Source organism: Pleuronectes platessa, chromosome 15 (assembly GCF_947347685.1).
Source record: "Pleuronectes platessa chromosome 15, fPlePla1.1, whole genome shotgun sequence".
Classification (NCBI taxonomy): Eukaryota; Metazoa; Chordata; class Actinopteri; order Pleuronectiformes; family Pleuronectidae; genus Pleuronectes; species Pleuronectes platessa.
Window position 1 is genome coordinate 64,983 of NC_070640.1, and position 27,707 is coordinate 92,689.

At 44.3% G+C, this 27,707-nt stretch overlaps 5 protein-coding genes across 8 annotated transcripts; 2 read left to right on the top strand and 3 right to left on the bottom strand.

Moving 5' to 3' along the window:
* Nucleotides 1-919: 919 nt before the first annotated feature.
* Nucleotides 920-4,311, bottom strand: LOC128456586 (deoxycytidine kinase 2). The gene is made up of 8 exons (XM_053440795.1): nucleotides 2,868-4,311; nucleotides 2,383-2,501; nucleotides 2,221-2,304; nucleotides 1,972-2,081; nucleotides 1,730-1,877; nucleotides 1,507-1,622; nucleotides 1,319-1,418; nucleotides 920-1,237 (listed from the first exon to the last, which is right to left on the bottom strand). The coding sequence occupies exons 1-8, from the start codon at nucleotides 2,968-2,970 to the stop codon at nucleotides 1,211-1,213; spliced, it is 807 nt and encodes a 268-aa protein (XP_053296770.1). The 5' UTR covers nucleotides 2,971-4,311; the 3' UTR covers nucleotides 920-1,210.
* mat2b (methionine adenosyltransferase II, beta) lies at nucleotides 3,758-6,593 on the top strand. 2 transcript variants are annotated; one of them, XM_053440793.1, is made up of 7 exons: nucleotides 3,758-3,949; nucleotides 4,848-5,045; nucleotides 5,130-5,244; nucleotides 5,332-5,484; nucleotides 5,564-5,757; nucleotides 5,828-5,941; nucleotides 6,186-6,593. In XM_053440793.1, the coding sequence occupies exons 2-7, from the start codon at nucleotides 4,857-4,859 to the stop codon at nucleotides 6,360-6,362; spliced, it is 942 nt and encodes a 313-aa protein (XP_053296768.1). In that variant the 5' UTR covers nucleotides 3,758-3,949; nucleotides 4,848-4,856; the 3' UTR covers nucleotides 6,363-6,593. The 2 variants fall into 2 exon arrangements, with proteins under 2 accessions (XP_053296768.1, XP_053296769.1); XM_053440794.1 differs by having other exon boundaries at nucleotides 4,851-5,045.
* Nucleotides 6,594-7,199: 606 nt separating this feature from the next.
* pfdn1 (prefoldin subunit 1) lies at nucleotides 7,200-8,706 on the top strand. Of its 2 annotated transcripts, none has more exons than XM_053440798.1 (4): nucleotides 7,200-7,335; nucleotides 8,032-8,198; nucleotides 8,397-8,481; nucleotides 8,562-8,706. In XM_053440798.1, exons 1-4 carry the CDS (start codon nucleotides 7,201-7,203, stop codon nucleotides 8,643-8,645), a joined length of 471 nt encoding a protein of 156 aa, XP_053296773.1. In that variant the 5' UTR covers nucleotide 7,200; the 3' UTR covers nucleotides 8,646-8,706. The 2 variants fall into 2 exon arrangements, with proteins under 2 accessions (XP_053296773.1, XP_053296771.1); XM_053440796.1 differs by having other exon boundaries at nucleotides 7,215-7,335; nucleotides 8,565-8,706.
* An 88-nt stretch (nucleotides 8,707-8,794) lies between these two features.
* ttc1 (tetratricopeptide repeat domain 1) lies at nucleotides 8,795-12,655 on the bottom strand. Of its 2 annotated transcripts, XM_053440792.1 has the most exons (9): nucleotides 12,392-12,654; nucleotides 10,787-11,061; nucleotides 10,618-10,756; nucleotides 9,797-9,857; nucleotides 9,562-9,674; nucleotides 9,442-9,478; nucleotides 9,192-9,340; nucleotides 9,049-9,103; nucleotides 8,795-8,976 (listed from the first exon to the last, which is right to left on the bottom strand). In XM_053440792.1, exons 2-9 carry the CDS (start codon nucleotides 11,050-11,052, stop codon nucleotides 8,852-8,854), a joined length of 945 nt encoding a protein of 314 aa, XP_053296767.1. In that variant the 5' UTR covers nucleotides 11,053-11,061; nucleotides 12,392-12,654; the 3' UTR covers nucleotides 8,795-8,851. The 2 variants fall into 2 exon arrangements, with proteins under 2 accessions (XP_053296767.1, XP_053296766.1); XM_053440791.1 differs by having other exon boundaries at nucleotides 10,618-11,061; nucleotides 12,392-12,655.
* A 1,797-nt stretch (nucleotides 12,656-14,452) lies between these two features.
* tmprss15 (transmembrane serine protease 15) lies at nucleotides 14,453-27,362 on the bottom strand. Its single transcript, XM_053441913.1, has 27 exons — nucleotides 27,248-27,362; nucleotides 27,049-27,173; nucleotides 26,699-26,766; nucleotides 26,301-26,443; nucleotides 25,914-25,979; nucleotides 25,722-25,841; nucleotides 25,425-25,521; nucleotides 24,900-25,003; nucleotides 24,351-24,491; nucleotides 24,125-24,277; nucleotides 23,938-24,043; nucleotides 23,714-23,864; nucleotides 23,492-23,633; nucleotides 23,219-23,308; nucleotides 23,002-23,127; nucleotides 22,777-22,920; nucleotides 22,573-22,683; nucleotides 22,366-22,489; nucleotides 20,864-20,959; nucleotides 20,630-20,679; nucleotides 17,884-17,955; nucleotides 17,650-17,794; nucleotides 17,265-17,446; nucleotides 16,839-16,934; nucleotides 15,463-15,602; nucleotides 15,220-15,274; nucleotides 14,453-14,571 (listed from the first exon to the last, which is right to left on the bottom strand). Exons 1-27 carry the CDS (start codon nucleotides 27,357-27,359, stop codon nucleotides 14,453-14,455), a joined length of 3,078 nt encoding a protein of 1,025 aa, XP_053297888.1. The 5' UTR covers nucleotides 27,360-27,362.
* Nucleotides 27,363-27,707: the final 345 nt, after the last annotated feature.

A 27,707-nucleotide genomic window follows, 5' to 3' on the forward strand; every position in this document is an offset into this window, starting at 1 on the left:
AGTTTACTAGGTGGCTAGTGTTAACTTCTACAATTGTATGCTTGGCATAACTTCTTTGGGGGGATAATGAAGATAACTGTTTATACTTTACTATTGTAGAGAGTTTAAATCTGTGTTGTTGTGTTACACGTGTGTTTCTTTGTTTGAGGACTCGGGCAGCAGCCTTTTGAATAAGCTGCAGTTTAAGAGAAAAAAAAGATGAAGAAATAAATCAAAGACTTTATTATTTGAACACTGCGCCACCTAGAGGACAGAGGGGACACATCTAAAGGACTTAAAAAGGAAAGAAGTTGATGAATGTTCAGAGACTTGAAATGTCTCTCTGCTCAACACCCACTCGAAGCATGTTGTACACTTGTCTAGTGTTCGTTAAAGGATCGAATCATCTGTCCACACAAATATTCATTAACAAGGAAAACAGCTGTGTGTGTAAAAGATGTTGTAACTCTGGTGACTTGTTAACTGAGGTTAAACTAAGTTAACCTCTTAGTAAACTGAACAGATCATCAATATAGTTCTGGATCTGTATCGTCCCCTGGTGGCTGACTGCAGGACACAAACATAAAGAAACTAAAACAAATGTCTCTGGTGAAGAAGTGCTGACTCACACGATGAAGACACAGACGAAGATGTGAAGAGAGTTTGTGGTGATCAGAGCTGAAGACGTGTCAGGTGATGTAAACATGATCACGTGACCTCTGCAGCAGAGGTAACAGGTCACTTCCTGTGTGTGTCTGCTGCACCCGGCTGCTCCACCTCTCACCTGAAACTCTAGAGAAGCTCCATCAGGCTTCGGACATTAAGGTTTAGGTATTACTCTGTTTAACTGTAATACTGTGTAATGTAATTCTCCGTGTGTTGTAGTATTCTGTCACTGTAGTTGTAAACTTTTTGAATAAAGTATGAAATGAAAAGTGAAACCAGTGTGACATCTTTATTCACCTGAATGCATCGTCATGATGCTCAAACACACACTCTGGTCTGATGGCACAAGTGGGGACAGTCAGTCTAACACGAAGGTAAAAAACAGGTTTATCCTACAAACACTAACATTTGAACACACACACTTTAAAAAGTTTTAAAATATAAAAATAAATTTGTACAAATCAGAAGAATAATATGAAAACTGATCGAGCTCTTAAAAAAAAACACTTGGTGTGAATCTGACGCAGGAGCTGCTCTCATCCTGAGCTGTGATTGGTGGAAGCTTCTACAGCGTGGTGAGGAAGTCTCTGACCTGCAGCACCAAACACACTCGAGTTACAAATCACAAATAAAAAGTTTCAGCAGAAAAATATACAACAAAATTGAAAGAAACCTTGTCGATGAGGACTTCCTGTTTGATTCGATCTTTCTTGAACTCGTCGTCAACATCCAGAGTCAGAACAGGAAGATCGTTTAGATAGTCAAAGTCCATCCTGAACACACACACGAGCACACGCATGATCAATGACCTGATCAGTAGTTGTTACAGTGAGAGTAGGCGTGTCATTGGCGTGGAGTTACCTGAGGCTCCTGTGGTGAAGCCAGGCCTCGTGTTTGAAGTGAAGCTGCTCCAGATACTCAAGAGGAAGTCCCGCCTCCTCCTCACGGCCCCGCTGGAGCAACCTCTGCATACAGCGCTGAAATAAACAGACTAATACTCAGGACCCTGAAGACAGCTCTGAAGTATACAGACTTATAGTAGTAGCAGAAGTAGGAGGAGCAACAGTAGCATTAGCATTAGCACCTGTGGCTGTGCTCTCAGGTAGATGATAGCGTCCAGGTGGATCTCCGGTGTGAACTGCTTCAGTAACCAGGTGTGCCAGTCCTGATACACACTCCACTCAGTGTCCGACAGGTCTCCACACTCAAACAGGTTGGATGCAAACACGTACCTGTACACAGAGTAATCTATTACCTGTCCGCAATGATCATTACCTGTAGTCATCAGTTACCAGTAGTCATCAGTTACCTGTAGTAATCAGTTACCTGTCAGAGTAGACGGAGCGCTCGTAGAACTGAACAGGTTTTTCACTTTGTTGAAGTTTGATTGACGGCGACTGAAGCTGAGAACGAACTCTGCTGAGACATGCATAACTCTGAGAGACAGACAGGTGGAGAGAGAGACAGACGGATGGAGAGGGACGTCTTTAACAATTATTTTAAATATTATCATAGTTAATATGGTTCTTATTATTGTTACGTTGTTTGTAGCTGGGGGGGGGGGGGGGGGCTCACCTGGAAGGTGTAGGACCAGCGGCTCGGTTTATCGTACAACATCTGCAGAAGGTTCCCTCCACTCTTCTGAGACGAGCTCAGCTCCTGGACACAGGAGACAGGAAGTGGTCACACTTTACAGTGAAAGGACAGGGAGTGCGATGACATCATCACTGTGCTCACCTTGGACACGTCGTCGCTCTCGTTCTGCACGTTGCACCATTTTCCAATAGGCTCAGGAATCACCTCCCAGTCCTCTGACGCCCCCTGGAGGACACGCACAAACGTAGACTTTCCTGCAGCTGGGTTAGGGTTAGGACAGGTGAGACAGAGAGAGAGAGAGAGAGGTACAGGGAGAGAGACGGTAAGGTACCGAGGGAGAGAGAGAGAGAGACAGACAGAGAGAAAGAGAGAGAGAGACAGACAGACGGACACAGACAGACAGACAGAGGGAAAGAGAGAAAGAGAGAGAGAGACAGACAGACGGACACAGACAGACAGACAGAGGGAAAGAGAGAAAGAGAGAGAGACAGACAGACAGAGGGACACAGACAGAGAGAGCAGTCTCAGATTAACTTCGGTCCTCACAGGAGCGGAGTTTCTTTGGAGTTCAGCCGGACATGAGTCATGTTCCCGGGGTTAAACACACACAGACCGGAGTCACTCACCGATGTTTCCCTCGATGGAGATCTTCTTCTCTTTGCGCCAGAAGCTGTCACTCAGCGTCGGGCTGGCGGGAACATGGCACGACCTCTTCGGTGGTGTCGCCATGTTTGATCTGATATCGGTTATTGATCCCTGATGATCGATCTCTGTTCAGCGCGAGGACGGAAACTGAGCTGCCGCGCGCGAGCTGCTTCTAATATCGAATCTCCGCGCGCGGTCACTTGTTTCCGGGGGCGGTATGACGACTGCTTCCGGTTGAGCAGTGTCACGACGTCGTCACTTTAAATCTGCATAGGCTTTTGTCTAAAATGATAATAATGATAATAATGTTCTCTTGTACTTTAATGCATCAGCCGGAAAAGGACACGCGAGTGATGAATGGTGACAACACACCAGTATATTTCCCCTTCAAAACAAGAGTCCCAACCAACACCCTGCTTTTAACAGGAACTACACACCAACCTTCCATAATAAAGCCATTAAATTAAATAGCTTACAAACCTCCCCCCAAACAAAAGAAACGTCCCCGTTTCTAAACACTGACAGTAGCAACACACTAAACCAATAACAACAACAAAAGAAAATAGCTTACAATAATAATCATTCTGCTTCAGCATGGTGTTTCGAATCGAGTACAAGTTTTATACTATATAAATTGTATCCATATAGATTATATTGCTGTCTAATGGACATAGTGTTTATTTCACTGAGACCTTTAGTATATCACACTTGTTTTATCTTGTTATCGTCTGTATATATTTTATAAAATATATATTTTACAATATATATTGTATATCTCTGTCTATTTTACAATCTATATTTTATAATTCATCTTTTTTAATCTTCGAATTGGGACAGCGCCTCAAGAAGCCTTTACGTCATCAGGAGTCGTCTTGAGAAACTTACGTCATCAGCAGTCGCCGATGTAAACAGAGGCGACTGAAGGTTTACGGGATGTTGTTGGTATAACATCGTTAAAATCTAAAAGTCATAAACCAACGCTTTTGGTTGTAGTTACTAAAGTGACAAACCTGTAATATATATAAATAGTATCTGTGCTAAAGCAGAGGAATTACATTCCCAGGTAAGGACACGTTTTCTCACTTTCCCTCTGGATTTATGAAGTACTGCGACGTTTAACATTAATCCAGTGGAAATTAAAAAGTTTGGATGCTCGACATTATTTCACATAAAAATCAAGAGTTCACAGCTTCAGGTTACGAGTCTGAATGAAAACTGTCAGAGGAGAAATACGCTGGTTCACTTACATCGTGTTTCTTCCAAGATGCGACATGAGATTTGGTGAAAATACGAGATTATCGAGAATAAATCAGCAGTTACGATGTAGCGTTACCATGCTAGCGTTAGCATCGGCAGGTCTCACTATAGTTTATAAGGTTGTGGTGAAAATCGTTATTAAACCTTATTCTCTGCGACATTGTCGCAGGATTATGACGTACTGCAACAACGCCGACCGGTGGTACATTTGTATTTGATTTAGTATTTATACTTTTCTGTAAAAAACTAAAGAAAAACTCATTGCATGTTAAATGTAGAAATGAACTCACAGATTTGTCTCATTCGGCTCAAAAAATCATCAAACTAGGGAATCAGAAATATTCAGGACGTTCTTCATAAAACTGACTTTGGACGAGTAAGAGGCTGTCTGTCAAAATGACTCCAAACATCTGGATCCTGATGGTGGATCCATGTCATGACAATGGATTCGGATCAAGGACCAAGGTCACAACAAGACTTCTTGATACACAATATGTCTCCTGACATCTTCTACCATCACTGACGAGAACTCCAACGTTCATGCGTCTGCTCCTTTATCACTTTCAGACATTATGTATAAATACTTTAAACATGACGTTACAAACTGTTTCTTCTCATGTCCTGTTCTAGTGTCAGACTCCGCTTGTGATGTCATGATCCAGGACAGTAGTACTAATGTAGTATTAACGGGGTACTGTGTGTAGCAGGAGGACATGGCGGCCCCGGATCTGAAGGTTCTGGTTACCGGTGCAACGGGTCTGTTAGGGCGAGCCGTGTGCAGAGAGTTTGAGAGCAGCAGCTGGTTTGTCATTGGGACTGGATACAGGAGAGCCAGGCCCCGCCTCCTCCGCTGTGACCTCACAGACGAGGACGCCATCAGGCGACTCCTGCACAAGTACAAGGTGAACACATGAGGACCTGTCTGTCTGCACCTGTCTGTCTGTCTGCATCTGTCTATTATTTAATTTGAACCGCCTCTCTCTCAGCCTGATGTGATCGTCCACTGTGCCGCAGAGAGACGTCCAGATGTGGTAGAGAGACACACAGATGCAGCTGTTAACCTCAACGTAAACGCCACGAGCACGCTCGCCAAGGAGGCAGGTCAGCGATCGCACAACACTGTCACGTGTTAGCGATGACATGTGTGTCGAACATGATGTATTTTGAACGTGTGTGACGTGTGTGCAGCTGCGTGTGGAGCGTTCTTCCTCTACATCAGCAGCGACTACGTGTTTGACGGACGGAGTCCTCCGTACGGAGAAGACGACGTCCCGAACCCGCTCAACCTCTACGGACGAACAAAACTGGAGGGAGAGAGAGAGACACTGAGGCACTGTCCAGGTACTGTCCTGTCTGTCTGTCTGTCTGTCTGTCTCTCCATGCCTGCTTTTCGTCCTCTCCTCACCTGTCTGTCTCTCAGGTGCGGTGGTGCTCCGGGTGCCTGTTCTGTTCGGGGAGGTGGAGTCAGTGATGGAGAGCGCCGTCACGTCGCTGTGGGTCAAAGTTCAGGAGGCGACAGAGATCTGCCCCCTGGATCACTGCCTGCAGAGGTTCCCCACCGACGCCCGGGACGTCGCCGCCGTCTGCAGGAAGCTGTCCGAGAGAGCAAGACAGGTGACTGTCAGAGAAGGACAGATGGGGAACTTTCAGGACCCGTCTGTCTCACCGCCTGTCTGTCTTTCAGGATCCGTCTCTCCGAGGCATCTTTCACTTCTCATCTAACGAGCAGATGACCAAATATGAGATGGGCGTGGCCATCGCTCAGGCCTTCCAGCTGCCGTCCAATCACCTGATTCCTGTAAATATGTTTATTATATGTTAATTGCTCAAGTTGAATTCAACATTATTACATTAGTTCAAATGTTTGCAAGAATTTTAGTTTTAAGAACTTCTGGTGTTTGTAGTTTCATCATGTGGTATTAATGTGTGTGTGTGTGTGTGTGTGTGTGTGTGTGTGTGTGTGTGTGTGTGTGTGTGTGTGTGTGTGTGTGTGTGTGTGTGTGTGTGTGTGTGTGTGTGTGTGTGTGTGTGTGTGTGTGTAGCTGACAGAGCAGCCCGCCTCCTCCTCAGCTCTTCGTCCAATCAACAGTCGTCTGAACTGTTCTCGTCTTCAGCTGCTGAATCTGAACGTGGAGCCGCGACCTTTCACCTCTGCCATCACTGACTGTCTGTGGCCGTTCACACCCGACAAACGCTGGAGACAGACAGTGTTCCACTGACAGACAGACAGGGAGAGAGACACAGACGGAGTTCTCCTGAGAGACAGACAGAAAGAGTCCCACAGAGAGACAGACAGGGAGAGAGACAGACAGAAAGAGTTCCACAGAGAGTGACTCTGACCGTCGATCTGTGTTTGCCATCTTTGTCTGCAGGTGTGAAACAGCTACGACCTGACATATACACACTCCCTCACAAAACCTGACAAAATAAAAGTCTCTTTTCCTCCATCATGTTTCTTTCCTCCTGTTTTCTTTACTCCACTTGTCTCTTTCTTCCACTGTGTTTTTCCTGCCTTCTCCTGCAGGTGGTGCTGCAGCGGTTTAAGTAACATGACAATCAAATTAAATGACAACTGGGGTTTTCTGAGCGATGAACTATAACACGATTTTCCAGCTCAATGATTCTGAAAGTTAAATCATCTTGTGTTTATCAAATATTTACGACGATGACATGAACCCAGGCTACACAGCACCAGGAGGAACCCACATCACCAGGAGGAACCCACATCACCAGGAGGAACCCACTTCACCAGGAGGAACCCACAGCACCAGGAGGAACCCACTTCACCAGGAGGAACCCACTTCACCAGGAGGAACCCACATCACCAGGAGGAACCCACATCACCAGGAGGAACCCACTTCACCAGGAGGAACCCACAGCACCAGGAGGAACCCACTTCACCAGGAGGAACCCACTTCACCAGGAGGAACCCACAGCACCAGGAGGAATGGCTGTGTTTATGTTTATTGTGTGTATGTGTTTATATAAATTTATTTATGTGCATTGTAAGGTTTTCTTCAATTATTTGTATTACATTAAATGCGTTCAACTCAAATAATGTCATTCACAAGAAGAACAGCAGGAGGCGCTGATAAACATCCCCTGCCGGAAACAGAGGACGAAGAAGAACGCGCAATTTCCGGTTCAGACTCGTTGAAAATGGCGGCGACGATTGACCTGGAACTAAAGAAGGTAAAGAAAAAACGGTGTGCTTTTCTGTCTGTCTTTCTCTCCACCTCTCTCTCTCTCTCTCTCTCTCTCTGTCTGTCTCACAGTCTCTCCTCCCTCTCTCCGTGTCTCTCTGTCTGTCTCACAATCTCTCCTCTCTCTTTCCGTCTCTGTCTGTCTCTCTGCCTGTCTCTGTCTCTCTGACCTTTCCTCCATCTCTCTCTCTATATCTGTCTGTCTTTTGTTGTGTGTCTCTCCCTCCCTCCCTCCCTGTCTGTCTGTCTCAGTCTCTCTTGTTGTGTGTCTCTCCCTCCCCTGTCTCTCTGACCTTCTCTCCCTCTCTTTGTCTTTCTGTGTCTCTCCCCTACTCTGTCTCTCTCCGCCTGTCTCTTTGTCTCTCCCTCCCCTGTCTCTCTGATCTTCCCTCCCTCCCTCCCTCCCTCTGTCTTTCTCTCCGCCTGTCTGTGTCTCTTTCCTCTCCTCTCTTTTTGTCTTTCTTTGTCTCTCCCACCCTCTGTCTTTCTCTCCGCCTGTCTCTTTGTCTCTCCCTCCCCTGTCTCTCTGTCTTTCTCTCTGCCTTTGTGTGTGTCTCTCTCTCTGTGCCTGTCTGTGTCTCTTTCCTTCCCTCTCTCTCTCCCTCTAATTGATTATCAGCTGTTTGCAGTGCACAGGTTTTGATTGGCCCTGAACGGTTCTTCTTTGCTCTGATTGGCTCCTCAGGCCTTCTCCGAGCTGCAGGTGAAGATGATTGACACCCAGCAGAAGGCGAAGCTGGCTGATCTGCAGATCGATCAGCTGACACGTGTCCACAAACATGCTAAGCTAACTCACGCGGAGATCACCACGCTGCCCGACAACACCCGACTCTACGAGGGGGTTGGACGCATGTGAGTCTCCATGTCAACCAGTTTATTTACACACTGACATCACTATGAATATTAAATGATGACATCACATTATGTATGACAGTGTCACGCTTCATAAGTCTGATTCTTCAGTTGTTGCTCCTCACAGCGAATGAGCTCATGTTGACCTGATCATGTTTGAGTGACAGCTGCTCATCAACTGGTGTTTGTGTGTTTCAGGTTCATCCTGCAGTCGAAAGAGGAAATCAACAATCAGCTGATGGACAAACAGAAAACTGCTGACGAGAAGATCAAAGAGTTAGAGGTACAAAGTGTGTGCAGGCGCTGACTGTGTGTTACCTGCAGTGTGTGTGCGTCTGCCCTGACTGTGTGTGTTTCTTCCAGCAGAAGAAGGTGTACCTTGAACGCAGCGTGAAAGAAGCTGAAGACAACATCAGAGAGATGCTTCTGTCCCGGAGAGCTCAGTGATCAATAATCAATAACCCTTATAGTGTTTGTCAGTTCTTCATATTAAAACTTTGAAGCTTCACTAAGTCTCTGGTTCCTCACTTGAATCAATAATTCATTAATAACCAGCTTCTATTGACACTGAAAACATTAAAAAAAAAGCAACAGGAAACTGATCAATTCAACTTTATTGAGGTGAAAAATAGAGCGGTGACGTCATGATGACATCACCTGTGGGTGTTCTGGACGAAGTTGATGGAGTAGGATCCCGACTGATCCTGGTTCACCTGGAAGTTGTTGGTTGAAAGTCCGAACGGCCTCAAGATCATGTTCCCAACATCCTTTAGTTTACCTGAGGGACATATTGATCAGTTATGGATCTTATTGTATGATTGTATGATAATTAGCATGGTGCAGAACATACCGAGCATCTCCTCTTTCAACTTCTCATTTTTCTCCTGAATCTGCTGAGGTAATCTCTGAGAGACAGACAGGTCAGAGTCAGTTTATGTTTTCACTGATGTTATTAATAACAGGTCTGGTTCGTCCAGTGGTCAGTGAACTCACCATGCAGGCCTGTCTGGCACTGGTCTGGGTCGGGTCTCGCTCCAGAACCTTCTTGTAGTCGTCTAGTGCCTCATCCAGCTTCTCTGTCTGTTCATATAGCTCCGCCCTCCTCAGCAACGCCCGCACATAGTCTGGATTCAACTCTATCGCTATGGCAACCACATAATCAATATACTGATCAGTCAATACAGTCTGAATTTACCATGGCAACATGACTTAATAAGCAGTGGCTCTGGTGATGTCACCTCACCTCTGGTGCAGTCTGAGATCGCCTGCTCCTTCAGATCCTGACAGAGAGACATCATTTACAGCATTAGCATCATGCTAATGTGACTGTTAGCATGTGGTTAGCGTGTTAGCATGTGGTTACCAGGTGAAGTCTGGCTGCAGCTCTGTTGGAGAACAGAACAGATCTTTCTCCAGGGAAACACACGGGACACAGAACCAGAGCCTCGGTGTACGTGACGTCTGCCGCCGTGTAATCTTTAGACACCAGAGAGAACCAGGCTATCAGTGACTGCATATAAAGACACTCACTGAATATATATATATATATATACACACACTATACTGCAGCCCCCACCAGGGGGGGATCCAGAACTTACCTCTGACTTTAAATTGAATGTTTCCTTTTTCCTTCAGAATTAAACTCTGCTGTCGTCGACTCTGAAACATAAAAAGTAGATGAAGTCTCATTTACAGCCGCACCTTTACACACTGATCTGTTAATAGGACTTGTTGTTGTTTGTGTGAACTTGAAGTAAACAAAACAACAGAGACAGCAGTTTGATACTTCAGCCTAAAAACCCCACCTTGAGGAAATTTATCGTTTATTGTTAATTTGTAATTTGAAAACAGGGGAGGGAGGAAGTGCAGCAGGGTGTTGTGGTACGTACACTAGCGGAAACCTGACTTTACCCAAATTAACCAAGAAAGTTAGAGGTTATAGATGTTGCTATAGATACCAAGCCCTAACCTGAATCATTCAGAGGACCCGCCCCACATGACTCCCTTCTCCGTCTGGTCTACAGAGGATTTCTCTGACTGGCGTCACCAACTTACCCACAATGATTCTGTTTTATGCCCCTTTGTGTTAACACATGTCCCGTTCGCTGCTCGGGGAAGATGACACTTGGGCATCAGACGTTACATGCCTCGACCATTACCTCTGTTACCAAATGGTTCTTCGTTACAGCGCAATGAATCAAATCGCAATGGATCTACCTGATGGATTCTTAATTTCATGGGGATGGAGAGAACCCACGTGAAGGAGCCTTCGAATTGGAGAAGTCACGGGTCTTTAGACGCACCCTTCGAGCTGAGACACAGTTACACGTACTCGCCGATACTCAAGCCAACGTTTTCAGCTGTATCACTTCTGATTACTTGATATTGAGCAGACTCTGGTCACATGATCAGTTGTTACCTCTCTCTCCTCATCTGTCAGCTCTTTCTCCACCTCGCTCAGATATTCATCATCAAACTCAACATCCCGACTCTTCTCCTCCATCATCTCTGAGTCCAAATCCTGCAGCCTGTCTTCCTGCAGCACGTCGTCCTGCAGCCTGTCTTCCTGCAGCCTGTCTTCCTGCAGCCTGTCTTCCTGCAGCCTGTGGTCATGTAGCCTGTCGCCCTGCTCCTCCTGATGTCCTCCTTCTGTCTCACTCTCTGCATTGCCTCTTGTTTCAATCAGTCTCTCAGTTTTTTCAGGATGGATTTCTGACTCTGGTTGGGTCTCCTCCTCCTTCCTTCTCAGGTCTGGAGGCCCCAGCGTTTCCTTACAGTCGAAGAAGTCCTCGTCATCTTCATCCTTCTCTTCTTCTCTGTGTTTTCCTCCTCTGTATCTCTTCTCTGTGCTCATTCTGAAGCTCTGAAATACAATGATCAATAAATCAATATAATTTATCAAAACTGAAGCTTCACACTCAGGGTGTGTTTGACTGCATGGGAATATGTTTACATCCTGGGGAAGGAGGTGGAGAAGTGAAGGAGGGGAAGGAGGTGAAGAGGAGTTTACAGCAGATTTCAGGTGGAAGTTCTGAGCAAGCGAATAAACGATACAGAAACTGAATGAAGTTACACACAGCTAGCATCTATACATAGCTACACACTGTTAACAGCTACACACTGCCAACAGTTACACACTGCCAACAGCTACACACTGCCAACAGTTACACACTGCTAACAGCTACACACTGCTAACAGTTACACACTGCCAACAGCTACACACTGCCAACAGCTACACACTGCCAACAGTTACACACAGCCAACAGCTACACACTGCTAACAGTTACACACTGCTAACAGCTACACACTGCTAACAGCTACACACTGCCAACAGCTACACACTGCCAACAGTTACACACTGCCAACAGCTACACACTGCCAACAGTTACACACTGCCAACAGCTACACACTGCCAACAGTTACACACTGCCAACAGCTACACACTGCCAACAGTTACACACAGCCAACAGCTACACACTGCTAACAGTTACACACTGCTAACAGCTACACACTGCTAACAGCTACACACTGCCAACAGCTACACACTGCCAACAGCTACACACTGCCAACAGTTACACACTGCCAACAGCTACACACTGCTAACAGCTACACACTGCTAACAGCTACACACTGCTAACAGCTACACACTGCCAACAGTTACACACTGCCAACAGCTACACACTGCCAACAGTTACACACAGCCAACAGCTACACACTGCTAACAGTTACACACTGCTAACAGCTACACACTGCTAACAGCTACACACTGCTAACAGCTACACACTGCTAACAGCTAAACGTTACACACAGCCAACAGCTACACACTGCCAACAGCTACACACTGCCAACAGCTACACACTGCTAACAGCTACACACTGCTAACAGCTACACACTGCTAACAGCTAAACGTTACACACAGCCAACAGCTACACACTGCTAACAGCTACACACTGCTAACAGCTAAACGTTACACACAGCCAACAGCTACACACAGCTAACAGCTACACACTGCTAACAGTTGCACACAGCTTACAGCTACACACAGCTAGCATGTACACTTAGCTAAAAGTAACACACAGTTAAAGTTACACACAGCTAACAGCTACACACATTGCTAACTATCAACGGTTCTTAATTAAAGTGGTTGTGACGCAGGGTGGTTGTATAATAGAAGTAAAAGAAACCGACGTCACCTGCTAACAGCTGTTAGCTGAGGACACGCTGTGATGTCACAAGAAGAAGACGAAGAAGAAGACGGAGAAGTGCTTCTTCTTCTTCTCGTTAATGGCGGCTGGCACCTCACGTGTAAGCCGCTTACCGCCAGCTACTGTGCTGGAGTTTGGGTCTGTGGAAACACAGAATCATAAAAGTCCTCTTCTTGATCCAGTTTCTTTTAAACATTCAAACCACAGCGTGTCCTCGGCTAACAGCTGTGAGCAGCTTCTTTATATTTCTGACACGTGCTCTTAGTTTCTTCCTCTGAGCCACATTCACACTGATGATTTTAATCCATTAATCTGTTTAGTCCTGATCTTAAAGGGGCAGTTCTACTCAGCATGGAACTGAGGAACCAGCTGTGATCGTCTTCTTCGTGTCCCTGAAGATTTGACCAGTGGTTTATCATCATCTGTTTGTATCAGAGACTCCGCAGCATCTCTCCATCTCCACTTGAACGTCTGTAGTTGAAGAAGTGATAACATCCCCACAGTCTCAGTGCTGACCTGTAAACCCCACTTCCATAGACAATCACTGATCTAATTAAAGATATGTATTCCTCAAAGCTTGTATGGTTATCACCAATTCCTTGTATGTGTAAACCTGCTTGGCAATAAAACCTGATTCCTAATCCTCTCTGCCCCTAGTTACTTGATTGGTGTGCTATCTCTAAAACGATGTCTTGTGTCTGAGTGACTATCATTAATGCTTTCCAGGGCACTGCTGGAATCTGAACGTGACCCTCAATACTTTTCTTATCCAGATAAATGTCAGTTCCCTGTATACACTGCCAGGTCGTAACTAACCTTTACATAACATCCACCTCTGGAATGTTAAATGCTATTCCAACTTCATTTTCCTGTGTTTTTGAAGCATCAATATTCATATGTCTTGGTGTATTCTAGATACCTTCCTTTGAAATAACTACCTACTTGGTTTTGGTGTATTCTTTTATCTCCTTTGTTAATAAGTGCAAATCAACTTCTCCTTCTTTCAAAGTCAAAGGTTGGGTTGCAGCGCGTGGCACAGTGGGAATTTATTTCTTGTTCACTATTCCCATGTCCTCTTCTCAATCCTCTAAACAAAACTCTTTCATATTCTTCTCTCCTTTAACTGGCATGGTTCCAGATGGCTCTACACCGGATGAGTCGGGTTGTGTCCCCTCATGTTCAGCAGCTACATCAGACCAATTCTTCTCCCTCTTCTTCTTCTGGTTTTTAGTCTGATTCAACTCATTCCCTTCTCCTGCTGGAGCTTGTCTACAAATACAGAGCTTTTTAAAAACAGTCTATGGTGCAGAGTGAAGTTAGAAAGCTGTGTTCATCCTACCTGGTTTATCTGCAGTGAAGATTTTAAAGTCAAAGATTTTCATCAGATGAAACAGATTTTTCTTTATTATCAATCAATCAATCAAATTGTATTTGTATAGCCCATATTCACAAATCACAATTTGTCTCATAGGGCTTTAACATGGTGAGACATCCTCTGGCTTATTGCGGTTCACTTCTGTGGTTTATATATAAGTTTGAATTATTTACTGCACCGATGTTATTTTTTCATACATCAAATGTCGACTGGTTCAGAGTCTGTTAAACATCAACAACAACTTTTCAAGATAAAAGCTGTGTCCTGCAGCTCAGTATAAAACCTGACAGCAACAGAACAAATGTGCTTTTACTCTCCTGGAACTAGTTTGATGATTTGCTGCTGTAATCAGTGAATCAATCAATAAAGTTGATTATCTTATGTTGTGGTTGTTGTACTCAATCAGCTCACAGTACTTTGTACCAGAGTAAATGTGTTATAAATTCAAGTTGATGATTTGAAGCAGATTTTTCACAGTGAACTTAGACACAGGATGAAGAACTATTTTAATGAATTAATGGAAACAGAAAATGTTCGACAGAGGTCATAAAGAATAATGTCATCATTAGTTTGTCATTATAGGGCAGAGTTTACAACATGTGACCAATCACAAATTGAGACGATGACTCATAATAAAGGTTCACCAATCAGATGCTCTGGTAGGGTTAGTAGAGTCATGTCAGAGAGAGATTGGAGCGTCTGGTCCGGGCGATCCAGGAGCTGAAGGCGGAGACTCGGGCATAGACTCCAGGTCTCTGAGGTCGTCCACAGCCAATCCCAAATGAGGTCACACCTGGCAGGAACCAATCAGAACAGAACATTTCTTCAGGCCTCAGCTTCATGAAGCTCGACCCCAGGGAGGGAAATCAGTCCTTTCAGAAATGAGTGAAGACAACTGCCATCGTTCAGCTTCTCCGAGCCCTCACCAAGAAGTTCTGTCTTTGGTCTTCATACTTTTTTCATGTATCTAAAGTGTATTATCACTATATTATTATTATTATTATTATTAGTTCAGTATTAGCCTGTATTATACTCTTAAGGGCAATTATATGATGCAGCTCAGAGAATTATATGTAACGCCCACACTGCTGCCAACATGTCACAAAGCACCTCTTAGGTCGCCTGCCTCGGTCCGGCTTGGCAAGTTTTATAACACAAAGACAATAAAGCGTTTTTTCATCTTGGCATTATAAAACCTGCAGGTGTCCCCATTTGGAAATTGATGTAAATTACAAGGTTAAGGTTAAAGGTAAAGCCTAACCCTAACCCTAACTTTAGGTTAAAGTAATGGTTGGGGAAGTAGTAACTATGGTTAAGTCAATGTCCGTGAAAGTCACGACAGTTTGTGTGTGTGTGTGTGTGTGTGTGTGTGTGTGTGCAAACAGCCGCCTTAGGGCCACACCTGAAACTGTGTGGCCCCTGATGTTAGGGAGATACTGACCAATCAGAGTCCAGTGTCCGTCTTCCAGACATATGAGTGGACCACCAGAGTCACCCTGGAAACAAATTCATCAAATCTTTATTAATAAAACAACACTAACATTTACTGTCCAACCGACCAATAAACTCTCAGATCCATTCACGAGAACCACAATCATAGGCCATGTGGAGGACAGGGCCTGATATAACAGGCTGGTTAGGGTTAGGGTTAGGTGAGTACAGGTGAGACCATGTGAGTTGTCACCTGACAGGAGTCGACTCCACCCTCAGGGAACCCAGCACACAGCATGCTGGAGGTGATGTTGTACTCAGGTAACTGACGCTGACACTGATCCTGAACCACCAGAGGAACCATCGCCTCCTGGAGAACGTCAGGAAGAGAACCTGAGAGGCAAACAGGTCAGAGAGAGAGACAGACAGGTCAGAGAGAGAGAGACAGACAGGTCAGAGAGAGAGAGACAGACAGGTCAGAGAGAGAGAGACAGACAGGTCAGAGAGAGAGACAGACAGGTCGAAGAGAGAGAGACAGACAGGTCAGAGAGAGAGACAGACAGGTCAGAGAGAAAGACAGACAAGTCGAAGAGAGAGAGACAGACAGGTCAGAGAGAGAGAGACAGACAGGTCAGAGAGAGAGAGAGACAGACAGGTCAGAGAGAGAGACAGACAGGTCAGAGAGAGAGACAGACAGGTCGAAGAGAGAGACAGACAGGTCAAAGAGAGAGAGACAGACAGGTCAGAGAGAGAGAGACAGACAGGTCAGAGAGAGAGAGACAGACAGGTCAGAGAGAGAGATACAGACAAGTCGAAGAGAGAGAGACAGACAGGTCAGAGAGAGAGAGACAGACAGGTCGAAGAGAGAGAGACAGACAGGTCAGAGAGAGAGAGACAGACAAGTCGAAGAGAGAGAGACAGACAGGTCAGAGAGAGAGAGACAGACAGGTCGAAGAGAGAGAGACAGACAGGTCAGAGAGAGAGACAGACAGGTCGAAGAGAGAGAGACAGACAGGTCAGAGAGAGAGACAGACAGGTCGAAGAGAGAGACAGACAGGTCAAAGAGAGAGAGACAGACAGGTCAGAGAGAGAGAGACAGACAGGTCAGAGAGAGAGAGACAGACAGGTCAGAGAGAGAGACAGACAGGTCGAAGAGAGAGAGATAGACAGGTCAGAGAGAGAGAGACAGACAGGTCAGAGAGAGAGAGACAGACAGGTCAGAGAGAGAGACAGATAGCGAGACAGATGACTATCAGAGAGACAGACAGAGAGAGAGACAGATAGAGAGACAGATGACTGTCAGAGAGACAGACAGAGAGAGAGACAGACAGGTCAGAGAGAGAGACAGACAGACAGAGAGAGAGACAGATAGAGAGACAGATGACTGTCAGAGAGACAGACAGAGAGAGAGACAGAGAGAGAGACAGATGACTGTCAGAGAGACAGAGAGAGAGACAGATGACTGTCAGAGAGACAGACAGATAGAGAGACAGAGAGAGAGACAGGTGACTGTCAGACAGACAGACAGATAGAGAGACAGATGATTGTCAGAGAGACTGTCAGAGAGAGAGAGACAGATAGAGAGACAGATGACTGTCAGAGAGACACACAGAGAGAGAGACGGGTCACCCTGCTCGGCGTCTCGTCCCCATCCAGCGATGAAACATTGTTTTCCTGGTTCGACCTTTTGACCTTCAGCAGGTAAACACAGTGGCTGGATCGACTCTGTAAGACAAGTTTTTGATTTATTGGACTAAACATCTTTTACTGGTGACCTGAGAAAACGTCTTTGCAGAGGACAGTTGTTTATTCATTAAAGGGAACTCTTAGTTCTTCATGACCAAACAGTAACTTCCTGTTGACAATTGTTGTGGATCATAAAACTGCTGTTTACTTTGAAGGTTATTTATTTTATTCAACATAGATTTATATTGAAAACTTCATTTCATACAATCATTTGAAATCATCTGTTGAAATTCTAAACAACCCTGGGCAAAATGATTACAACAATAATGGATGAGATATTGTTTCTTCTCTAAACGGATGGTTACTGACGGGTGAAGTTGATCTGTGTCTCCAGATGCATCAAGGCGATGTCGGCCTGTTTGCTTTGTCTGTTGTAGTGTCTGTTGATGACGATGTGATCGACTCGTCGGGTCTGAACCTCCGCAGGGTTCATGTGGCTTTGAGAGTGAAGCCCGAGAACAGCAGTCCAGGACTGGAGGTGGACGTTTTTCCTGTGAGGGGGGAAGTGACATTCTGTCTTTATCGTGTCTTTATGTCTTTGTGAGGACACCTGCTGGACACACTCAGCTACAGGCTGCAGTCTTCATTATGTTCACATTTTTAATGTCTAATCAGATTTTGTTCGTGATATATTTCATACATTACCTGTTTTATAGATTCTGTGTTTACATATGAGTCGTGATGATTATCTCACCCATAGACACAATGAGCAGCAGTCAACAGCCAATCACTGCCAATTACAGAGGCTCCACACACGTGACGTCCTCTCCACTGAAGAGACGAAATCCACGGCCACGCCCCTTTCACTGCATTTGCACCCCCCACTACCCGGCCCACAGCTAACAGGAAACACAAAAAACAAACTCCAACGAAATGTCGATGACCGGGATCAGATCTGACAGTTTAGATCAAACTTTCATTTTCTTACCTTGACCAAGGTTTCTGTCTTCTGATTGGTCCGTCTCCTTCGTTGTATCAGTGACTCGACGAACTCCACAAGCTGAAACAAAGATAACCCCGCCCACTTTATCAGCACGTTGTACTGAGATCAGACGGAGAGTTTGCTAACAGCAACAATAAAAACTAACGGTAACAATAGTAACTAACAGCAACAATAGTAACTATAGTGACTATAGTAACTAACGGCAACAATGGTAACCAACGGTAACAATGGTATCTAACGGTAACAATGGTAACCAACGGTAACAATGGTAACTAACGGTAACAATGGTAACTAACGGTAACAATAGTAACTAACGGTAACAATAGTAACTATAGTAACTAACGGTAACAATGGTAACTAACGGTAACAATGGTAACTAACGGTAACAATGGTAACCAACGGTAACAATGGTAACCAATGGTAACTAACGGTAACAATGGTAACCAACGGTAACAATGGTAACCAACGGTAACAATGGTAACTAACGGTAACAATGGTAACTAACGGTAACAATGGTAACCAACGGTAACAATAGTAACTAACGGTAACAATAGTAACTATAGTAACTAACGGTAACAATGGTAACTAACGGTAACAATGGTAACCAACGGTAACAATGGTAACTAACGGTAACAATGGTAACCAACGGTAACAATAGTAACTAACGGTAACAATAGTAACTATAGTAACTAACGGTAACAATGGTAACTAACGGTAACAATGGTAACCAACGGTAACAATGGTAACTAACGGTAACAATGGTAACTAACGGTAACAATAGTAACTAACGGTAACAATAGTAACTATAGTGACTAACGGTAACAATGGTAACCAACAGTAACAATGGTAACAAACGGTAACAATGGTAACTAACGGTAACAATGGTAACCAACAGTAACAATGGTAACCAACGGTAACAATGGTAACCAACGGTAAAAATGGTAACTAACGGTAACAATGGTAACAATAGTAACTAACGGTAACAATGGTAACTAACGGTAACAATGGTAACTAGCGGTAACAATGGTAACTAACGGTAACAATGGTAACTAAAGGTAACACCGTGTGTTGATTTTAAATCACAAAGTTTGTTGTTGATTTTTAATCTGATTGTTTCAATATGAATATCATTTTAAAAAGCCGTCCAGACCAGCCCTATGTATGAGTCAGTGGGGGGGCAGTTTGTCTTCTTCTAGGTCCTCAAACCTGACAACCAATCAACAACGGTCCTTTTGATGATTTTTTATATATTACATCATATCGGTTGGACAGGTGCCAATCTCCATAACGACAACAACGTTCACATAACCACTTCCTGTTTGGTGATTTGTCTTCAAAGTAAAAGCACAATGTTTGTTTTGTGGCAGTTATGATTTATACTGAGCTGTATGACAGAGCTTTTATTTTGAAAAGTTGTGAACTTGGGTCTGAAGAGTGGGTCGGTTGTTTTACTCTGAAAGAGTCGTCATGTAATGTATGAAAAATAACAACAGTTCAGTAAATCATTCAAACTTAAATATAAACTACAAGTGAACAGTAATAAAAAATATATAAAATCCTCAGTGCAGATAAACAAGGTAGGATGATCACAAAGTTTCCTGACCTCACTCTGTTTATAATTAACCTTCAACAAAAACAACAACAATTCACAGATTTCTGTAGAAGAGTTTGAGGACGACTCACTAACGAGAAAGAATAATTCAGATGTATCAACACAGGACAAGAGAAAACACCATATAATAAGTACATTTAATATGATATAATATAATATAAGAATATAATATAATATGATAAGATATGTTATGATATTATACTATATAATGTAACATAATATAATATAATATAATATAAAATAATGTAATGTAATGTTATGTAATGTAATATAATATAATATAATATGATATGATATGATATGATATTATACTATATAATGTAATATAATATAATATAATATAATATAATATAAAATAATGTAATGTAATGTAATATAATATAATTTAAAATAATAATAAGAATCCTTGATTAGTGCAGCGATGGATGATGGGCGTTGAGAAGAGACAAAGAAACTGTGGAGTCGTCCTTTCATCAGTAGAAGTTAATTTTGTTTGTTACTGAACACACCGTCACATTTATGAGCTGCATACAGAGCTGCACAGTTATTATTTTCTTTTTGTTTGAATTTTTATATAAGTTGTAAGATATATATTGTTTTTGTATGACTTTCTTTGATTTTGTGACTTAAAATGTTCCACTTTAATTAGCTTGTGGTCATTTGTTCTTTTTCACTGGTTCTGGCATTTAAATTTAAGTTGATAAATTGGCTGTTTTTACTGGTCCAGAGTTTTTAGTTCTTCCTTTTAATCTTTTTGCAGGTTATTAGTATTGTCTTTCTATTTATTGTTATATTTAACCCTTAGTTTTCATGGTGTTTTACAGTGTGACGGTGTGTGGATGATTTTTAATAACTAGTTAAATAAAAAGGCCGTAAATCGTCTTTACCAGGAGGAGGAAGTGCTCGACTATTTTTGTTGCCTTTGTTGCATGCGGAGGTCGGAGGTGCAGTAGGTGGCAGTAATGCACCTTGACGCTGTATGCCACCCATCGATAAACTGAACAACGAAGAAGAAGAAGAAGAAGAAGAAGAAGAAGAAGAAGAAGAAGAAGAAGAAGAAGGCTCCTTCTAGTTGTGTGTGAAACGTTCTCTGGAGAACAACACAGAACCATTACTCACGTTGGTTGTCACAGTTTAATGAAATCACTTCCTCACTGGGGCAGGTTTCACTGTAAAAAAACGTTTAGTGAAAATAAACACATCTTGTTGCATTATATATAGTAATTACATATAAATATACAAATATTCAACTGGTTCTGGTTTATTTATAGATCTTATCCTGGTCCGGGTTTTGATTCTGATTATTTTTCTAACCCTCGTTTTAGTTCTAGTTCTGGTTCTGGTCTTTAGTACCTGATTGTGGTTTCCATGGTTCCGTTGCTGGTGACTGTGACGATCATAAATGGTGAATCTTCTGGCAAAGCTGTAAACACTGACGCTTCCCCTGACCTGTAGGTGAGACAGGTACCGACAGGTGAAGTGAGACAGGTACCGACAGGTGAAGTGAGACAGGTACCGATAAGTGAAGTGAGACAGGTACCGACAGGTGAGGGGAGACAGGTACCGACAGGTGAAGTGAGACAGGTACCGACAGGTGAGGTGAGACAGGTACCGACAGGTGAAGTGAGACAGGTACCGACAGGTGAAGTGAGACAGGTACTGACAGGTGAAGTGAGACAGGTGTGTTACCTGTAGCCGAGATATCGACACGTGAGGTGAGACAGGTACCGACAGGTGAAGGGAGACAGGTACCGACAGGTGAAGGGAGACCGGGACCGACAGGTGAAGTGAGACAGGTACCGACAGGTGAGGTGAGACAGGTACCGACAGGTGAAGTGAGACAGGTACCGACAGGTGAAGTGAGACAGGTACTGACAGGTGAAGTGAGACAGGTGTGTTACCTGTAGCCGAGATATCGACAGGTGAGGTGAGACAGGTACCGACAGGTGAAGTGAGACAGGTACCGACAGGTGAGGTGAGACAGGTACCGACAGGTGAAGTGAGACAGGTACCGACAGGTGAAGTGAGACAGGTACTGACAGGTGAAGTGAGACAGGTGTGTTACCTGTAGCCGAGATATCGACAGGTGAGGTGAGACAGGTACCGACAGGTGAAGTGAGACAGGTACCGACAGGTGAAGTGAGACAGGTACTGACAGGTGAAGTGAGACAGGTGTGTTACCTGTAGCCGAGATATCGACACGTGAGGTGAGACAGGTACCGACAGGTGAAGGGAGACAGGTTCCGACAGGTGAAGGTAGACAGGTACCGACAGGTGAAGGGAGACCGGTACCGACAGGTGAAGTGAGACAGGTACCGAAAGGGGGAGTGAGACAGGTACCGACAGGTGAGGGGAGACAGGTGTGTTACCTGTAGCCGAGATATCGACAGGTGAGGTGAGACAGGTACCGACAGGTGAAGTGAGACAGGTACCGACAGGTGAAGTGAGACAGGTACTGACAGGTGAAGTGAGACAGGTGTGTTACCTGTAGCCGAGATATCGACAGGTGAGGTGAGACAGGTGAAGGGAGACAGGTACCAACAGTTGAAGGGAGACAGGTACCGACAGGTGAAGGGAGACAGGTACCGACAGGTGAAGGGAGACAGGTACCGACAGGTGAAGGGAGACAGGTACCGACAGGTGAAGGGAGACAGGTACCAACAGTTGAAGGGAGACAGGTACCAACAGGTGAAGTGAGACAGGTACCGACAGGTGAAGGGAGACAGGTACCGACAGGTGAAGGGAGACAGGTACCGACAGGTGAAGGGAGACAGGTACCGACAGGTGAGGGGAGACAGGTACCGAAAGGGGGAGTGAGACAGGTACTGACAGGTGAAGTGAGACAGGTGTGTTACCTGTAGCCGAGATATCGACAGGTGAGGTGAGACAGGTGATGGTTCCAGGTTTTGGAACAGACAGTAAACAAAGTCGAAATGAGTTGAAACTGGAGACGATTTGACCCGTTCACCTGTAACACAACTAACACACACGCACACACACACACAAACTGTGGCCAGGAGACAAGATGTTATCATTGATTGTGTGTTGATCATCACACTCACCACAATCTGCTTCGTCAGACGCGTCAGGACAATCGACCACAGCGTCACACTGACGGATGCCATGGATACAACTTCCTGTCTGACACTGGAAGTGCCCGGCTGCACACGGAGCTGTTCACAAACCACACGACCCATATCAATAATATTCATAAATAACACAGCTGTGATCTGTTGATATAAACCTCAGTCTGACCTCTGACTCACCTGGTGACCCCAGGTTGACCCCAGAGGTGAAGTTGGCGCTGAACCCTCGGCCGTGACCTGAGGCGTCTGTAAAGAACCACACTGTCATCTGATTGGTTGTTGAGAACAAGTCATGGGTGGGGCCATCGATCCCAGTGAGGACAGCTGAAAAAATAAAAAAAAAAGTAAAAACAAGAAGAGGAAACAGGACGATGCTGAAGAGCATTATGGGTAATCACTCCTCACCCAGTAAGGTGGAGTTAGATCCCGCCCCATCCCGCACCTCTACGACGTCATAGGTTGCTTCAATGTCAAAGTCCAGGAAGTGGAGCTGAAGGTTTTGACCCTGCACCGTGTGGAGAGTCCACAGACCTGCAGCAGAGCATCATGGGTAACTGACCGCCCTAACATGGGTGACAGGTAAACATCCCAGATCACATGACATCACAGGACTTGTACTCACATTGAGCCTTGTTCCCATAGGATTGTGGGTAGTTTGGCGAGCTGAAGGTGGAGTTTGGCTCCCAGAGGTTAAAGGGCCCTCCACAGTCAGCTGGGCCAATGAGAGCAGAGGGGACACAGGCAGATCAAAATAAACTGATTAGTAGGATTTCATTAGTAACCTGTGAGACATTGGGGGGCGTGGTCTAATATCACCCTGGTACAAGGGGTGTGGCCAAAGTGGTTTACCAGATATTGGGGTGTGGACTATGAAGGGGCGTGGTCTTACTCTCACCTGGGATGGGGGTGGGGGTGGTCGTTGGGGGGACATTAGTGGGCTCAGGTGGGCTGGGGCCACAGGGATTGGCGGTCAGAGTGATATCATCCAGGCCAATGTCATTCCTCATCCCTCCTTTCTTTAAGGCCTCAAACTCCACCTGCAGAGGTCAGAGGTCACACACCAACCATTCACCTATTGGTGAGGATCCATCACATGATCACTCATGAGGTCACTGACCGAGCCCGTCGTGGTCAGGTTGATGGTGACCTGGCCGTAGTTCCAGTTGTCCCCATAGTTTCCATCTCTCTGGAACAGCAAGGTGACTTCAGGGTTCGATCCCAGCAGCAGGACTCGGAGCCGGCGGACATCGTCTCCGAACATGTGGTACCTGTTGTTTGTTCATATTCTAGTTGTTTACGTGTTGTAGACTTGTTTACATGTTTATGGTAGTTGTTGTTTACCAGAAGCTCAGACACATGGGCTGCGTGGACGGAGTCAGAGGGAGGCTGTGGATCCTGAAGCTCTTCAGCCATTGGCCGGGACTCCAAGGTGTGACGATGTAGAAACCTGACAGTTGAACTGATCAATAATCAATAATGAATCGATGACAAACATCTCATGTGATGACATCATCCACATCGAACCCACCAGAGCCGTCACCCAGTGTGTGGTCGAGACTCGGTCCGGTCAGCGGAGGAAACGTGGAGCCGTTGGTTCGAATCCAGTCTCCATCGTCATCGTCCTGCCGCTGCCTCCAGAAACACATGCCTTGCTCAAAGGTGCAGGTCAGTTTCTGTTGATCTGAGACAAACAAACAAACAAACCATCAGTCAAAAACATAATCACAGATATAACCTGAGGTGGGACGTGTTACCAGAGAGGCTGGACAAGTTGGTGGCGCTGTAGGTGGCGTTGAATCCTGACAGGTTGGTGACATCATCCGCGATAAACTCCACAGTTGATTGGTCCGTCAGCAGCCACACCGTCCTAGGAGGGGCGGAGCCCGAGAGCTCAGCTACAAATCAGATCAACATGTCGTCAGGTGACCTGAGTCTTCCTCTTTATTGGCTGGTGGCAACAAACATCAAGGTGCATCACTGCCACTGACTGGTGCCCCGTTCCTAGAGGTACTGCAGTACCAGGTCAATCCATGGTTAGTTCATTAGTTAGCTGGTTAATTGCCTAGTTGGTTAGTTAGTTGGTCAGTTTGTCTGCCAGTTAGTTGGTCAGTTTGTTAGCCAGTTAATCAATTGGTTAGCTGGGCAGTTTGTTAGTTAGTTAGTTAGTTAGTTAGTTAGTTGGTTAGTTGGTTAGTTGGTTAGTTGGTTAGTTGGTTAGGTAGCTAGTTAGTTAGTTAGTTAGTTGTTTAGTTGGCTGGTTAGCTAGTTCATTCATTAGTTTGTCAGTAAGTTGGTTTCTTTACCTGTGAGCTGTTTGTTTGGTCCGACTCCTTCATAAATCTTCATGTTGATGATGTTTTGTTGTGTTTGATGAAAATTTATCTGAACCGAAAAACCTTGATCAACTCTAAAATCAACACAAACATCAATTAAACTCATCAGAGTGAAAACACACGTCAGTCATTGGAACAGGACACGTGTGTAGTAGGTGTATAAAGTGTGTATACAGTGTTTGTAATGTGTGTGTATTGTGTGAACTGTGTGAATAATAATAATAATTGAATGATTAGTGCATTGTGTGTGGAATTTGTGTATTATGTGGACAGTGTGTATACAGTGTAAAATCTGTGTGTATTGTGGGTGCAGTGTGTATTCTATCTATCTATATATATATAGAGAGAGAGAGATGTTGGACGCACTAATTAGAAGTCACTTTGGATAAAGGTGCTAAATGACATGTAATATTGTAATGTAATTGTGTGTGTAGAGTGTGTAAATGTAAACGTAGAGTGTGTGTACAGTGTGTATAATGTGTGTAGTCGTAGCACCTGATGATCCAGCGACAGAAAGTGGTTTTAGAAAGGTTGGACGAGCTGAAGGAACCCGTCGGTCCTCTCAACACGAACTGTCCGTCACACATTGATGCTGTGGAAACAGAATGCTGATACTATCAGTTGACTTATATTTATATTTATAGTGGAAAGGACACAAACAGTCAATGTTCCTGTGTACAGTGTGTTAATAATAACAACATTGAATTATGTATATATATATATAATCACAAATCTATGACTCCTATTATGATATAAGTGCTATGAGTGGTCATCAAGTCTATGAGCACTGACCACAGCGAGTGCTGTCTTCATCGGAGGCGTCAGGACAGTCGGAGACGCCGTCACAGAAATGATTGATCAGGACACACGTCCATCGATCAGCACAGTGTCTCTGATGAGGAGGACACATCGCTATGGAAGACAAAACAATCATTAGTGTGTACAAAGTGTGTGTGACGTGTGTGCTAATGACTTGTGTGTCACCTGTTGTAGGTGTGATGCTCGTCTGTGTCTCCGTAGTCGGCGTCTCCGTCGTAAATTCTCGTTTCTCTGCAAAAAAAGTTTCACTTGAACATGAATTTCAAAAATCAAAAATCTTTTAAGTGAATTTTTTATGTTTAAGTGAACTTTTTTTCTAATATGCTCCAAACTTATCTAATATCTATTTATTCAATCCTATCTATTCTAATCTAGACTAATTTTATATAATCTGTTCTAATCTGATCTAATTTAATATTTATAAAAGATTTGATCTAATCAGTTTTATGCAATCTCATCGAATCTGATGTATTCTGTTCTACTCTGATCTAATATGACCTAATCTGTTACCTCACAGTGACGTCACAGTCAACTCACTGTCACGTTGTTTACCTGTGATATGAATGCTGCTCCTGTCAATCACCAATCCTCTGTTCCCTGCCTCTGTAAGCCCCGCCCCCAGTTGTTGCTCCGCCTCCTTCGCGTCGATTATATGATAAAACCAGAGGTCAAGGGTCACGGCCACGCTCCCCTGACTTAGAACAAACATCAATAAGTAATTTCCTCATCAATACGGTAATCAGTAGAGATAAATCATCCATCAAATAATCAATCACTCAAATGTGACTATTAAATCGATCATCTATCTGATTACAATATAAAATCAAAAAGCCCTGTTATTGATGAATCAATACATTGTGATGGATCAAGTCATTGGTCAGTGCAGTGATCAGTATTAATGTGATTCATCAGTTTCAAAGGGATTGATTTGTATTTATCAAATAACTGACCTGAAGTTTACCACCTGACAGGACTTGTAGAGTCGCCTGAGTTCAGTGAGGCCAAACGCCTCGGACACCTGTCGACCAATCAGAGGTCAGTTTATAGGGTTCAGTATTGATCACCTGATCAGAGTGAAACATCATTTTTCTTTGCACCAGCTTGTGAGAAGTCTTGTGCACAGTGTGTGTTGCCAGGCAACAAGAACATGGAAAATCAGATGGACTATAAACCTCACTGTCTTTCAAAATAAAGGCTGATAACTGTAGGCCACCTGCAGCCTTTCAAAATAAAGGCTGATAAATAAAGCTGCTGGCGGGCTTCTTCCTGTTTCTGTTTCTTTCAAAGCAAAAGTTCTCACCAGCTGTTGGACGTCGAAGGCCAAAGACTTAAAGGAGGGACTGCTGCAGTTCATCAGCTCCTCAGAGAAGTCAGCGCCTTGTGTGATCACCATCCGACCACTCAGCCCCACAGGCTCAAGGGCACCTCGGCACAAACACATTTACAGTCGTCATCGGGCTCCTCTGAGGAACGATCAGTTAATTGATTCATTCATTTACCTTCAGAACCGAGGCTGATCCATGAAACCACGATCAGTCCGACACAACAGATCAGAAGAAGAAAAGAAACCACGGTGAGACAAAACTCCAGAGACGACAGACGCTGCTTCATCCTGTCGACTTCAGGGAACGCACACGATCAATAAATCAGCTGCTTGTTGAAAGTGTTCCCCTCCTGAAGACCTCCGTTTCCTTTATGATTTATAATCTGAGGTCCAAGGATCAGACTCTGACCTGTGATCAGTTTTATTGAGCTGAAAATGATTAATGACTTTATAAATACAGAAGCTGATAAAGAGCATTGATATGCATGTGCTGGGAACACGGAGCAGCAGGAAGTGAACTTCGCTATTCTCATGATTTATGTTTTAAAACTGTTTTAATGAGTTTGAAGTCCAGAACTGTCGACAACCTGTCAATCAAACAGCTGTAATGTCACACAGTTCAGTAAACTGTTTTT